This window comes from Carassius auratus, chromosome 43 (genome assembly GCF_003368295.1).
Source record: "Carassius auratus strain Wakin chromosome 43, ASM336829v1, whole genome shotgun sequence".
Taxonomy (NCBI): domain Eukaryota; kingdom Metazoa; phylum Chordata; class Actinopteri; order Cypriniformes; family Cyprinidae; genus Carassius; species Carassius auratus.
This window is the reverse complement of record NC_039285.1, coordinates 6,148,104-6,162,533: the sequence shown is the minus strand read 5'-3', so window position 1 is coordinate 6,162,533 and position 14,430 is coordinate 6,148,104. Positions and strand designations below refer to the sequence as shown.

The 14,430-nt window shown below is 35.8% G+C and overlaps 2 protein-coding genes across 5 annotated transcripts in view; both read left to right on the top strand.

The window, feature by feature from the left end:
* LOC113061549 (SLIT-ROBO Rho GTPase-activating protein 1-like) overlaps nucleotides 1-3,502 on the top strand; it is an 84,751-nt gene extending 81,249 nt beyond the window's left edge. For 2 of the 3 annotated variants that reach the window (XM_026230737.1, XM_026230738.1), the window contains exon 22: nucleotides 836-3,502. In XM_026230737.1, coding sequence (XP_026086522.1) covers nucleotides 836-1,222 — 387 coding nt within the window. In that variant the 3' untranslated portion in view covers nucleotides 1,223-3,502. The remainder of the gene's footprint in view (nucleotides 1-835) is intronic. The other variant, XM_026230739.1, reaches the window with a different exon arrangement.
* Nucleotides 3,503-4,411: 909 nt separating this feature from the next.
* LOC113061547 (poly [ADP-ribose] polymerase 12-like) lies at nucleotides 4,412-14,128 on the top strand. Of its 2 annotated transcripts, XR_003278378.1 has the most exons (13): nucleotides 4,412-4,824; nucleotides 5,625-5,760; nucleotides 9,914-10,178; nucleotides 10,320-10,433; nucleotides 10,860-10,992; nucleotides 11,409-11,592; nucleotides 11,715-11,835; nucleotides 12,015-12,111; nucleotides 12,208-12,295; nucleotides 12,502-12,632; nucleotides 12,998-13,149; nucleotides 13,278-13,979; nucleotides 14,021-14,128. XR_003278378.1 is itself a non-coding variant. In XM_026230734.1 (12 exons), the coding sequence occupies exons 1-12, from the start codon at nucleotides 4,514-4,516 to the stop codon at nucleotides 13,532-13,534; spliced, it is 1,989 nt and encodes a 662-aa protein (XP_026086519.1). In that variant the 5' UTR covers nucleotides 4,412-4,513; the 3' UTR covers nucleotides 13,535-14,128. The 2 variants fall into 2 exon arrangements, 1 of the variants encoding a protein (XP_026086519.1); XM_026230734.1 differs by having other exon boundaries at nucleotides 13,278-14,128.
* The last annotated feature ends 302 nt before the right edge of the window (nucleotides 14,129-14,430 follow it).

Genomic DNA, 14,430 nt, shown 5'->3' with positions numbered 1-14,430 from the left:
AAGGCCATTTTCTGCACATTAAATTTTTTTTAATGTTTATGTTGATTTATAGATATTGTCTGTGACTTTTAAAATTATTATTATTATTAGAAATCATGCTAGACCTTGAGAACCTTGGTTCTTAAAAATGGAATTTTTCCCCCTCAGTTTTAAAAATGTTCAGCTGCTTTTGATTTTTTTTTTTAAATTTGCAGAGGCCTCCTTAGTGAATTAGCATGACCTTTTCAGTCATTCATGTTTACTAAATTGGGATTTTGAAAAGTATTTTAGTTTACAGAGAGCAATTTTTATTTATATTAAATATAGAAATCATGTTTTTACGATTACATGTTTTCCAAGACTTTGCAAAATCTGGTTGTTATATAAAGATATATTTTTGAAGTGGTCAAATTAAAAAGAACAATTTGTACCCGTTTCAAAATTTGAAATGGCAAAGTTTCCTGAGGCCCCCTGGTGGGCCCCCCTAGTTTTCAAATAATTCACATAAATTCATTCTGCTTGTGTTTCATGAATAAGCCCTATTTTCATGTTTAAAATTGTTCTGAAAAAAATGGTTCTATTGAGTCCAAATTCTAGCCCCCAAAAGACTTGATGTCACATACTAAGTAGTGTCCACTACTTTCAAAACTCCTCACAGGTTTCACAACAACATTTCCAGTGTCTCTTTAATACTTGTGTCCTGTATTGTTTCATGTATACATCAGCTTTATTTAACACTAACAATCTTACCATTTCATTTTCACATATTTCATCTCACTAGCCATAATTCATCATGTTGTCTGCTTGTATTGCATATGTCTGATGTTTATTAATATACACACTCTCTTTCTTGTAGGACATAGAGGAGACGATGAACACTGCTCTAAATGAGCTGAAGGAGCTGGAACGGCAGAGTTCTGCTAAACACGCCCCTGACGTGGTGCTGGACACCCTGGAGCCGATGAAGAACGCACCCACCCCGGCCAGCTCCACCGAGTCCCTGAGCCAACTCCACGGCCTCCTGCTGCGGCCCGCCGTCACGGAGCCGCCCATGCGCCGCAGCACCAGCTCCTCCAGCGATACCATGAGCACCTTCAAGCCCGCCGTGGCCCCGCGCATGGGGGTGCAGCTTAAGCCCCCCGTCCTGCGGCCCAAACCTGTGGTGGCGATACCCAAAACAGGAGCAGCACAGCATCCGGCTACCCCTCCACAGGATCCCCTGGACAAATCCTGCACCATGTGATTCACTGTGGGCGAAACGTTCAGGGACAAAGAAGTATATAAGATTAGGACCACTGCTGTCAGAGCCAGATTTATAGTGGAATTTAACGCCAATGAACATGGTGACGTGTGGTTCTTTATTTTGCAACATTTCATTCACTTTAGAGAGTGGACTAAAGCAGATATAGATAACTAATGATACTAGAAATCCCTTACTGTGGTTAATGAGGTGACTGTAGTTTTGAACATAGTGTGTATACAATTCCAACACTATTATAGGGATTATTAATAAACTAGAATAACATCAGTCATTAAGCATGGTTTTGAGGAAGAATAGAGTTAGTTAAACAGGTGTTTACTATTTTAGAGAGTTCAAACAAACATTTTTAGGTAATCTAGACACCTGCAACTAAAGGAAAGCAGTTGATTCGTATCACAAAACTGTTTGCATGCTTTTCTGACACCTTGCTTTTTTCCCCCACATTATGCTGTGTGTATAGATTAAGGAGTTGTGACAATATTAAAGAAAGCAACAAATCACTACAGCTTGTTAAGGGTGACTCTATGTATATCAGTAGTTTACATCCACTAGAAAAACTGCTAAATGTGAATAATACAGAAACCAAGCAGGGTCTTGGGTTTCTCTGTTTACAGCTTAAGGACTGTGGGAAATGTGTCTTTACATCTCAGAGTGTTTTCTAGGCAGGACTCTTTGAAATGAATGTTGAGGTTGGAAACACACTGCCATATAAGGGCATGTGATGTCACATCTTCTGCCCGTCTTGATTGGCTGTCGATGTCATGTTATGAGCGATTCTAAGTTGTGTCAGCAAGGCTTTACTTTGAATATTATATTTTTGATAGTAATATTTGAATATATGCCCAGGGAGATTGTGTAAACCACATCCGATGACATTGAAGAAACATTTTCCTAGTTTTGTTTTTTTTTCTCTTCACTTGATTTCTTATTTAGAAAGATAGAAATATATAATGTGTATATAAATGTACATCCACTAAACCTTTTTTTATTTTTATCTTTGTTCATTAATATCTCCCAGGAACCATCTGCTCACTCTAAAACAATATTTTTGTAGTATCTATCTGCTTAATTAGATGTAATCTGTGAATAGTCAAGTCTAGCTGCCAAAAAAAAAAAGTGAAATTCTTTAAGTGCTACTTAGAGATTGATGCGTATAGGCAACGAGAATCTTTTCCTTGTCAGCTTAGCTGTCTAAAACGCTCGGCTTGGATCTGTCCTATAAGCATGAATGATAATCCTTCTAGTTTTCTTATGCAAGTACTTAACTAAAAACCTTTGAGGCAATATTTCTTGTTGGTTCACCAAACAAGGGAATGATGCCAATAGCCATGGACTCGGAGACTGTTACTGCAGTGCTATCGTGGGATAGTGCTGTTTCTTATGTGTGCTAGAGGCCCATTAACCCTTTGTAATAATGCCACACACAGCACAGCACCACACCCAAATTAAGTCAGTCACGCGAGGTACCCAAAGACAAAGAGTTATGACTGTGAGTCATCACAGTCACTCCTATGTATTTGCACTCCAAAATTAAAGATTTGGGATTTCATATATAGTATATCAATCTGATGTTATCTGTGCATCGACATTCACATTATTATGACAGTTTGACAATAGTGTGTGTGTGTGTGTGTGTAATCGTACTGTGTTCACTGATGATTATACAATGGTTTACTCATATTTAAGTAGAATATGCTATGAAATGTGTTTGGATGATGTCCATCGCCAAACCAAGGGGATAAACTGTACCAACTTTAAGAAAAATATAAGCAATGCCTGTTTTTAACATACTAAATCCTTTTGATTACCGATTTATACTGAACAATATTACAAATGATTTGTATTTTATTTTAATTTTTAAGAGTGTATATTAGGCAAGCCTTTAGAAATGTTCTCCCTGCAAAACTACACACAGTAGCAGAATCTCTGTACCTATTTGCTGTTATATCAGTGTCCATGTACAGTGTACTTGTGAAAGTGCCTTTAAAAACTGTTTTAGGGGAACTTCATCCAAACGTCCTCTGTGCTGTGGCGTTCTCATTTCAGATCCACTATACCGAGTTGCTAGGGATTGCGGTAAATAAGTTATTTCTAACGTTGTTCTGTTTATTAAGTTGTAAGAATGATCAAATTCTAAAGATCCATTGTGACATTGCACTTTTATGTGAGACTGTATATTTGGCATGTAACATCCTAACAAGTTGTAGAGCTCTTGGAGGACTGCTCCATCTTTCTAATAAAGAACACAGCTTGGTCAGTTCATTGAGGTGTTGGCTTGCGTCTCCTCCTCAGACGGTGTTGGTCTCATAATGGTAAGACTGTATGTGATGACATGAAGTCTTCACAATGTGATGCTTTCTCTTTAGCTTGAACTGTAAAATAAAAAAATAAAAAAGACGGCAGCTTAATGATTTCGCATTCTAGGCTTGATCATTTCCCGATTGTCATAACTAATGGGGAAGAAGCATCATAGCATTTTGAAAAACATGATGTGTTGTTGAAGATACATCATACCATTTCCCAGTTCAAACTGACCTGACGTTATAAATCACAGCTCAACTGTCAGCAAATCTTCCACATTTAATCAATAATTTATAAGATTCTGCTCGCAAACACACTTTTTATGTTGTCATCTCACACTAAAAACATATCTGAAATTTCATTTTGTTTTATTTTATCATTGTTATTGTTGTTAATTACCAAGCTCTATCAATACATCGATATCAAGTGACAATGACAAGGGTATTATGATACTGGTTTTTTTAGTTAAAACAATGTTTTTTGTTGTTGTTGTTGTTGTTTTTTAACCTTTTTTTCTGTTTCTTTGCAATGTAAAAAAAGGAAATACTTTACCTCATTACCAACCTAAGGAAAAATTAGGCTGTCATTTTGAATTTGTGGATATGAAATGTTAAGTTTTTTGCACCATTGTCCAAGAGGATAGGATCAAAAATGACCATGACCATGACCATTTAAAATTTTATGTCAATTAAATTATTAAGGGAGCTAAAAATAAGTAATGAGATTTCATTCCAGAATGACCCTGACTGGACCTGGTGCTTTTTCTACCACCTCCGATGATTCCTCTGTCCTCTCCTGACCATCACTTCACACCCTTAAATGTGTCAATATATAGCTGGTGACAACTAGTTTCACGCAGCAGAGGGAGACAAAGCAGTATCAGTTTCGCTTTCGTTTCCGTTTAAATGCTTCAAAACATCGGCCAAACCCAAGAAGTGGTGAAAACCAGTGTTGTTGACGGAATCTACGAAGATGTATGTCGTTTCTAGACACATATTTCACTTTATCTGCAAACACGAGGGCTGTTCGGACTATGGTCAAGTCGAGAGGAGTTTACGGCAGAGTTTCACGGTGGCGGATCAGGTTTTGTCTCAGGTGCTCGATGATCACCAGAGGTTTGTTATCGTTCAGGATGACGACTCGAGTCCCAGAAGCTCTAAGCCTGATGCTGACAGCCTGATCTTAGCCAAAACCTCACTCCGGCTGAGTAAACATGACAAATGCCCCGGATGTGAAGACCTACACCTGTGCAGATACTTTGTTTGTGGAAATTGCAGATTTGGGTAAGTAAACTTGAGTTCCATCTTAAAGTCACTTGTTAGATAATATGGAAGATTGTCGTTTTCAAGGAAGCGTTTTTCGACATTTATTCCTTAAAAGGTTCTAGCTTTGTGTTGTGTTAGTACTAGGATCTGTTTATTTACTAGTGAGTGATTCATTTGCGACTAGTAGCTTTAATTTACTACCATTGTTATTTCTGACATTGCACATTTAGTCACTGAATTCTAGTATTACATCTCGGATCTATTACAGTTGTTGCTGATAACTGTTTCAGATTCACCACTAGTAGGCCTAAAATACACTAAGTCATTCATTTAGTAGTAATTCGGTTATTGGGATGTATTCCAGTTTCCTTAGTACAAATTGAACAGATACTAGTACTTAGGGAATTACTAGTAACATTTTAGTCTTCTAGTTAAATTTAAAACCTTACTAGTAGCCATTTGATTAGTTATTATATACAGTATAATGAGTAAAAAGGCAATAGCACCTAGTATTATGAGAAATGTTACCAGTATTAATGCTTGTCTCATAAAAAAGTACTAATATTTAGTTTAAGAACTAGTAAAGTCAGAATAGGTGCCAGCAATAATTGTAATACAGGGTACAAACTAAATATATTTGGTTAATAATGAATAATATTTACACATTACAGTGTTAAACACAATTTTTGCTTAATTAGACACAATTACACACAAGTATATAAATACACTAAATTTGATGCTTATATGGATATTTCTATGTTTCTTTACAATTTCACCTAATATAAATGTGTTTAATTTTCATTATTTGTCATTCTTAGGACAAAATGCAAAAATTCCCATGACTTGACATCAGCACATAATTCTGACCTCCTGAAGAAGCATGACCTTCATGGCCTGGCGAGTGGAGAGTTGTTTCAACTTCTGCTTCAAAACGACCCCTCATTACTTCCAGAGGTCAATATCTGTTAAACAGCTTTACTAGTTATCTCATAATTCATTCAAATGACTCTTTGAAAGTTATGTTAGACTCTGCAAGGTATTTGAAGTTGACTTTAAAAGATCTAGATTGTATAAACATCAGAGGTGTCAAGTAACGAAGTACAAATACTTCGTTACTGTACTTAAGTAGAAATTTGGGGTATCTATACTTTACTTGAGTAATTATTTTTCAGACGACTTTTTACTTCTACTCCTTACATTTTCACACAAGTATCTGTACTTTCTACTCCTTACATTTTAAAAATAGCTTCGTTACTGCTGTTTCATTTCGCCTTGTTTTCATTCCGGCTTGTCATCACTCAAAAAAAAAAAAAAAAAAAAAAAAAAACCTATCCAGATAAGTCGCGCCATCCGGATGGAGTGAATTTGATTGTGGTTGGATGAGAAGTATAAACAGATACCATCCCGACACCCTATTGGTTTGTATGCGATCCATCGCACCTGCACATGACACAGATTACATCACCCTCCAGCAAGGGCATAGACAGTTTTTGGTTCGTTTATCATAAAATGTATTTCTTAAAAGTAGGGTTGGGTATGGAACCGGTATCCGATCGCCTCAGAGTCAGTCGGCTTAAATTTCACATGAAACCGGCGTCAGACCGTATCAATAGATTGTTAGAATCTGTATCAGTGAAGTTATTTGTCATAAATACAGTTTACAAAAGGTCACGAAGAAGCTGTCGCTTTCTCATCTACTGTAAAGTTTTCGCTTGTCACAGCCGTTTCCTCCAGTGAAAATCTAGCCCTTAACACATATGACCGAACAAATACTTTAATTACACTTATTTAAATATACTTATACCAGTGGCGTAGGCAGAAATTGTATTTTGGGCGGGCCATTAAAAAAGTGGGTGGGCCTATAGTTTTTCCTAGAAAAAATATGACTTAAATAACCTTAGAGAGTGGAAAAAAGAATAGAAAAACTGCAAAAACAGTTACACCTTTATTTTGCAATATTCGGCAAAGGCAATAAAAAAACACTGTCTAATCATCATGTTCAACCAACAGAGCTCAATAAAGGCTGGACAAACCACCAGCATAGACAATAACCTGTCTATTTCATTCAAGTTACTCAGCAGTGCAGACAGTTCACCCGAAAATATAGGCTAAAAGTAAAAGAAATTAAAATAATGAAAACTCAGCAGAGCATGGTTTGAAATAAATAACAACACGCTCCCTAATTTCTGTTAAATCAACCATATACAATGCAATGGTGGAAATTAAACTTTTGTGCCAAAAAAATAGCAACTCATTTAAACAATGTAGAAATACTTTCAGATTGGGTTGTGAAGGTGGTTCATCTATTGCAGTTAGATCGGCGGGTAAACCCGCGTCAGGCTGACCGGGAGAGAGCACTGGCACTGCCGCCAGGGAGCACGCGGCGGCCGCCACCGGCGCCTGACTAGCCTTCTTGTGGGTTAATGAGTCTGAAGAGCTGGGCTGGGTGGACTCGACAGATGAAGGCAGTGGCGTGTCTTCTTCCTCAACTCTTTTTTTTTAATTTAAATAAAACATTAAAGAAACTTGTTTAGCCATTATTATGGCGATGTTAATACATTGGCTAAAGGCCGCCAGAGCCCGCCGCTCAGAGAGTCTTCCTGTCGCCCTAGCAACCATAGCAACCAATTAGGCCTAGGTTCAGGAGGGACGCTTTCTACAACTTGCTTCAACAATTCCATTTTATTCGGAAAACAAATTAAACACACACACACACCAGTCAACAATAAATCAGGTTTATATTAATATATTTTCTTAAATACATTTGAATAATAAAAATAAACTAAAAATGTATTTTAATCAAACTTGCCTGGGCGGGCCAGTGAGTAATGTGGGCGGGCCAGTGCCGCCCTGGCCCATTACTGGCTACGCGCCTGACTTATACTAAATATTAATTTAATCATACGTACTTTATACATACACTAACTACTGTACAAAAGTCTTAGGCACGTTAGTATTTTCACTTAAAAGAATGGTGTTCGGCTATTTATATATTTTGCTGTAGTGTGTCGGTAGAAAATATCAGTTTACATTTCCAAACATTCATTTTGCCGTTGTCAAACTGCTTGTGCATTCAAAATCGCACTAGATTATTATTAAAATTAATGGCAAACTGATATTTACTATGGACACACTAAAGCAAAAGATTTTAATAACTGGCTTAAAACCCTTTTTTGGGGTGAAAATACTAATGTGCCTAAGACTTTTGCACATTACTGTACTTTACAAACGACATTGTTGCTACTTTATAAAGAATGACCATACAGTCATTCACAGAACTGATTTAAGACAGTAACAGACAGCACTCATCTTAACTGAATATCAGAGTGAGTGACAGAGATACAGTAGAATTATGTGTGGTTTTATATTAAATAATGACCCAGATTGTGAAATACATTTATTAGCCTTAGATTAAGGGAAGCACAACTTGGGAAGTGAGAGCATCCAAGGTGAAAGCTATGGATTTATTTTAAATATTTGGAATGTTCTTTTAAGTTATCCATAGTTTTTTTTTTTTTAGGTTCTTTTTTTTAAGTATAGGTTCAGGCACCATTTAGGCGCCTGTACTGTTTTAAAAGTATCGAAAAGGCACTGGACCCTATTTAAAAGTTATTATTTCTCACTGGCTCATTTACCGAATGGGTGCTTTATCTTCGTTCTCCACAAATAAAGCTACTGTTGGTAGTTCGGTAGTGAGACGTTTTAATAAATTATCGTTTGCGATTGACAATGTTGTGATATCTAGGCTATACCAACTTTGTAACTTAACATAGCATACGTATGTACCGAATACAGGAAGCTGTCAATCAAGAAGGTATCGGGATTATGAGTTAATTTTCCTTTTTAGTTATTGATTATTCACTTGGATTAATCATTAATTTTGACAGCACTATAATGTTTACTGTAAATAGACAACCATACAAGTGTAATTGTTACTAAGCCTGCACCAATGTTCTTGTCCATTGCCCTCGCAGATTCCTGCAGCTAAGCTTGGATGTACATAAACATTCCATTCAAGGTTATTGATGACATGCCTCTAAAGTTTGACTTTTTGCACCATAACAATACTTATTGGCAACTAGTAATCATATCTCTAGTCCTTTAATGTATTTGCATTGTACTAAAATGCGTTCATTTTCAATGGGCATATATGTTGCTGAAACATGTAGCCTAGTGCATCCCAAATTTTTCAACATGAACATTTAATATAACATTATATTCATTATGGCCTTTAGAAAAATGTTTTTTTCAGGAGGTGGGGTAGTGCACAATAGGCCCCTGTGGTGTGGCCTAAGCTTTTGTTCTTAATGGCATTTGTTCCCTTACATTACTTTTACTTTTATACTTTAAGTAGTTTTTTAAACCAGTACTTTTACACTTTTACTTGAGTAAAAAGCGTGAGTTGATACTTCAACTTCTACAAAAGTCTTTTTAAGACCTAGTATCTATACTTCTACTTGAGTAATGAAAGCCAATACTTTTGACACCACTGATAAACATTAACTTTTCACTTAAATGGGAATTTCTCACTGCATAAGAAGGATTGATTGCAGAAGCTGCTCAGGCTTTTTATCTGTTTTATCTGCATCCTGTGTTGATTATTTAAATTTTTTAAAGAAATAGTCATCTCCAAAATGAAAATTTCCTGAAAATGTTCTCACCCTTAGGCCTTCCAGGATGTAGATGAATTTGTTGTTTCTTCAGAACAGATTTGAAGAAAATGTATCTCTTGCTCACTAATGGATGCTCTGCAGTGAATGGGTGCCGTCAGAATGAGGTTCCAAACAGCTGATAAAAACATCACAATAATCCACAAGTAATCAGCAGGATTCCATTATTGTGATGTTTTTTTTTTTAAATCAGCTCTTTGGACTCTCATTCTGACGGCACCCATTCACTGCAGGGGATACATTGATATGCAAGTGATGTAATGCTAAATTTCTCCAAATCTGTTTCGATGAATGGCCTGAGAGTGAGCAAATTTTCAGCAAAGCATTTTTGGGTGAACTATTCTTTTAACATGATAATCTTCTAATAATGTGTTATGTATTTTTTTCATTATACAGTGTGTGACTCTTGATTTTTTTGTGATGTGTTTACTGTCTAGGTGTGCTTCCACTACAACAAGGGAAAAGGGGAATATGGCAGCTGTAAATATAAGACATCCTGTGGCAACCTACACCTCTGCCTGCACTTCCTGCAGGATGACTGTAAATTTGGAGCAGCTTGCAAAAGGACTCACAGCTTCAATGCACATGCTCTGAAAATCCTGAATACTCGAGGGCTCAGTTCAGAAAACATGCGAAAACTGCTCAGACTTTACAAGAGCAAGTTACTGATTGCTTCTTCAGTTTTCAAGAAGAAAGAGACAGGTGAATGAAAGAAAAAGAGACACTGATTGTGTTTTTGTAATTTAGCATTAATTATTTTGAACAAAAGAGCTTTAGATTACCGCTTTGATTGTCTCTTTTTCTCATCCATGTCTATTTTCATTCTGTTTTCAATCTGAACAGTAGCTCTACCTGAAGTGAAAGGACGCACCAGACACAAATCCAGTGGCTCCGTCAGTGAATCGGATCAGAATGAAATCTGTCTCTTTTTCATACGCACTGGATGTAGTTTCAAAGGTGATGTCACTGAATAAGCACATTTCCTTAACCTTGTCCTCAACCTTGTGATTCATTATTGAAAATACATGTATGTAGTATTCTTAAAAAATCATTGACAGACTATTTTGTGAGCGCAATTTGTTTTATAGTCTATAAATAAATATAAAATAATTATAGGCTATTTTGTGCTTAAAATACGGGAAATACATCAGTGCTTTGAAATACGGTGCATCAGGTGACTTTAGTTTCAAGCCATTTTCAAGCACTTTGTTCATGTAGACCACCGGCCAGCATGATGAAAGTGAACTAAAACCATAATAAAACGTTTTTGTGGCTTGAAATAAATGTTATCAGAAATAAAAGTGGTTGAGAAACTCTTGAAGTCAAGCAAGAAATATTTGCCTAAGTTTGTGTTTTTTTTTTGTAACATTTGTGTTCCTCTAGACAAGTGCGTCCGTTTTCACCACCATCTGCCCTATAAATGGCAGATATTACAGAAGGATGGGATTACATGGAGTGAGTTGCCGAATGAAGAGGAGGTTGAGAAGGCTTACTGCAGTCCAGCTAACGTTTTGTGGTATAAATAGATCGTATATGTGTATTTACTGGTATTTTAATGGGTTTTCAAATAACCTTTGTATTGCAAATCTATTGTTCCATCACAAAATTAAAGTTACACATGCCACTGCAGAAATACACTCTCAAGCATGATTGATCTGTTCTGTGATAGCAAGTGTCCAATAATAGGGAAGGTTACTGAGACAAAATTAGTTAATGTAAATTAAAATGCTTTAACTATGTGACATGAGTGTACATGATTTGGAACTTTTTTAATTTGTATTTTTATATAACTTTTATTATTGTGGAAAAAACATTTAGTGCTCAAATAAATATTTGCATTGGCATGTGCATCTGAAGTGGCCAGTAAATGCATTGTGGTTTGTCTTGTCTTTTTTTAACACTTTTTTTTTCCCCCTCACCTCCATATCGCAGTATTAATGAGAGCAGCACAGGGCATCAGGTTGTGGACTTCATGTCAATGACTTGTGGAGTGTCAGATGTGCGTCGGCTGTCCACAGCATCTTCTGTTACTAAACCCCCTCACTTCATTCTGACCACTGAATGGATCTGGTACTGGAGGAATGACAAGGGAGGTTGGACAGAGTATGGCAAAGGGGTCAGTGGCACATTGCATCACAATAGCTCTAAAATAATGCGATTCTAAAACCTGAGTCCATCTGTGATGTTACATTTAACATGATGTTTACATTTCACAACAGTTTTTGTTGAATCTTTCAGGAAGATCCTAAATTTGTGGCATCAGTCACTTCAGAAGATCTTGAGAAACATTACCTGGCTGACAGTGAAAAGGAAATTTCATTTACTTCACAGAACCATCAATACATCCTCAAATTTAAAGGTACTTGCCAGTGATGTTAGCTCCTGTTGACCATTTTTTCCCTTTATTGAAATAAAGTATAATAAATGGAAACCTTAAATGGACACGAGAAATGTTGCTTTTGGAAAACTAAACTAAAAATGTAAAAAACAACAACAACAAACAATTAACAAAAAAGGATTATGGTAATTCATTTTCAGAGATGTGTCAGAAAAATCTCAAGCACAAAACTGAAAGAGACGTTAGGAGGAGACCACGTTTTGTTTCTGCTCAAGATGTCAAGAGCAAAATCAAGGGGTATGATATACCATAGCATTTGTCCATTACATGCACACTTATTACACATGATTGGTCTGTTGTTAAGTGCACTTCAGTGTATTGTGTTTTATTTAGAAGTGAGTCTCCAGACAGCTCAGCATCTTCTTCTGTGGAAGTTCCACCTTACTGGGACAAAGGAGCTCTTGATAACTTCACCTACAAGGTACACAGTCCAATCACAAAGTATAAAGAGGTCAAATGGTTATTAATCACTTTGGAAATCAATTCTGTACTATACTTAGGGTTATAGATGAAGATGAATACTTCCAAGTTATAAAGTTTTTACATTTGTTGAAAAGCATCGGGTACCAACAGTCATGTTACATACCAATACAAAATTTCTGAAATGAAACCAGTTTGTTTCCTCAGATTGTTCCTTTGCAAAGCACTTCGAAGGAATACCAAAGGGTGGGTGCAATGTTTAGTAGAACACTGCCGAAAAGCGTCATTCACAGCATTGAAAGAGTACAGAATCTTTCTCTCTGGAAGGTCTTTCAGTGGTACGTTTTTTTCACATTTCACTACTAGAAAAACATCAACTTTACTGGAAGAAAGTTTATTTGCACAAAGCCATTACATGCAGTACTTCAGCTATACTGTAGCTGTATGCGTCATCTCTTTTTGATCATCAAACAAAAGATACAAGAGCTTATCTAGTTCTGAGCTATTTTAGTGTACATATGAAGTCAGAACAATATAGCTATTCTGTTTTATGTATTATGTACAATTCATATGAATGTATTAATATTAAATATTATTTATTCTATTTAATTATGTTACATTATATAAAAAACAATGCATAAAATAATGCATTGTTTAATATAAATTGATCTGATTAATCCATTATACCATGTTTTTTTCCTAGGCAAAAGGAACAGATGAATAAGAGAAATGGAGGGAGTGCATTTGACCAGCGTTACCTTTTCCACGGTACAGACGAGTCTCTCATAGCAGCGATTTGTGAGCAAAACTTTGACTGGAGGATGTGTGGAAGCCATGGGACACTTTATGGGAAAGGTATTAACATATTTGTACTATAGTATTTACATATTCATATAACAGTTCTTTACCTTTTCATGTAGTTTACAATGAAACAGTTATTATTGAATGCTTTCTCAAATATTGGACTTTTTTTATGTTTACAGGCAGCTATTTTGCCAGAGATTCTTCATACTCTGACAGATATGCAAAATCCAGGAACGGCAAGACCAAGAAGATGTTTGTTGCACTGGTGCTGGTCGGAAACTTCACAAGGGGTAACAATTCGTTAGTCCGTCCTCCACAGAGACCCACAAGCCAAGGCTTTTATGACAGCTGTGTTGATAATGAGGCTAACCCGGCCATTTTTGTTGTGTTTGAGAAGTTCCAGGTCTATCCCGAGTACATCATTGAATACTCTTAATTTGTATAGTATCGAAATACTTTTTTTCTCATCTATCTTAAAATACTTATGAAATACTTACCAATCTCAAACTGTTACACAGACGATTTATGTTAACATCACTGAATATAACCTACAACTCTTGGTCATGTTTCAAGTAAAAGATTGTAGGGAATTACATAATTAGTAATGGTGTTTTATCATAATTGATTTCACTAATAAATCCTCTATGGCAGACTGCACTGTGCAGTGAAAAATTTAAAACTGTTAAATGCAAAATAATAGGATTTTATGTAGATGATTCTATTTCCTTGTTGGCTATGGCACTGAAAAAAAAACAATAACAAAAGACAGAGGTTTTATGTTACTCCTAATCATTTGTATAGGTAAAAGTTCCGACTTACTATTAATCAAAATATCATTCAGTTTAATTGCACTAGATTTTAAAGCACAAGAAAATGATTTAGTTGACAATTACTAACCATTACTCATAGCCATTATATTTAGATTTTTATGTAATTCATATTTGATTTATGTTAATGTTGAATGAGGTGGATGGAAGTACCGATACTGTTATTATTACTTTCATTGTTGTAATAAAAAAAAAAAGTATAGACAGGTGTGGTTGGACTGAGTCAGTGGCAATTTTGTTTATAAATAAACAATTTTTGTTTTTATATATATATATATATATATATATTTTTTTTTTAAATGTTATTGGATCAGCAAATAAAAAAAATGCTATTTCTGTCATGAATGTGCTAAGAAAAACTAGGGTGGATGTCTACAACTTAAATATTGGTCGGACGTTTAGTCACACAAAGTTACCATATGGCTTCAGAGAACTTGTATGGACCGCTTCTATTATGCATAAAGACATCCACCTTTTGTGTTTGGGCTAACTATATAATAACAAA

Excerpts from the sequence above, each read along its gene's own strand:
- LOC113061547 (XM_026230734.1), top strand. The coding sequence starts at position 4,514 with ATGTATGTCGTTTCTAGACACATATTTCACTTTATCTGCAAACACGAG. Across the intron at positions 11,836-12,014 it reads ATACATCCTCAAATTTAAAG|AGATGTGTCAGAAAAATCTC; the intron begins GTACTTGCCAGT and ends ATTCATTTTCAG. Across the intron at positions 12,112-12,207 it reads GTCAAGAGCAAAATCAAGGG|AAGTGAGTCTCCAGACAGCT; the intron begins GTATGATATACC and ends TGTTTTATTTAG.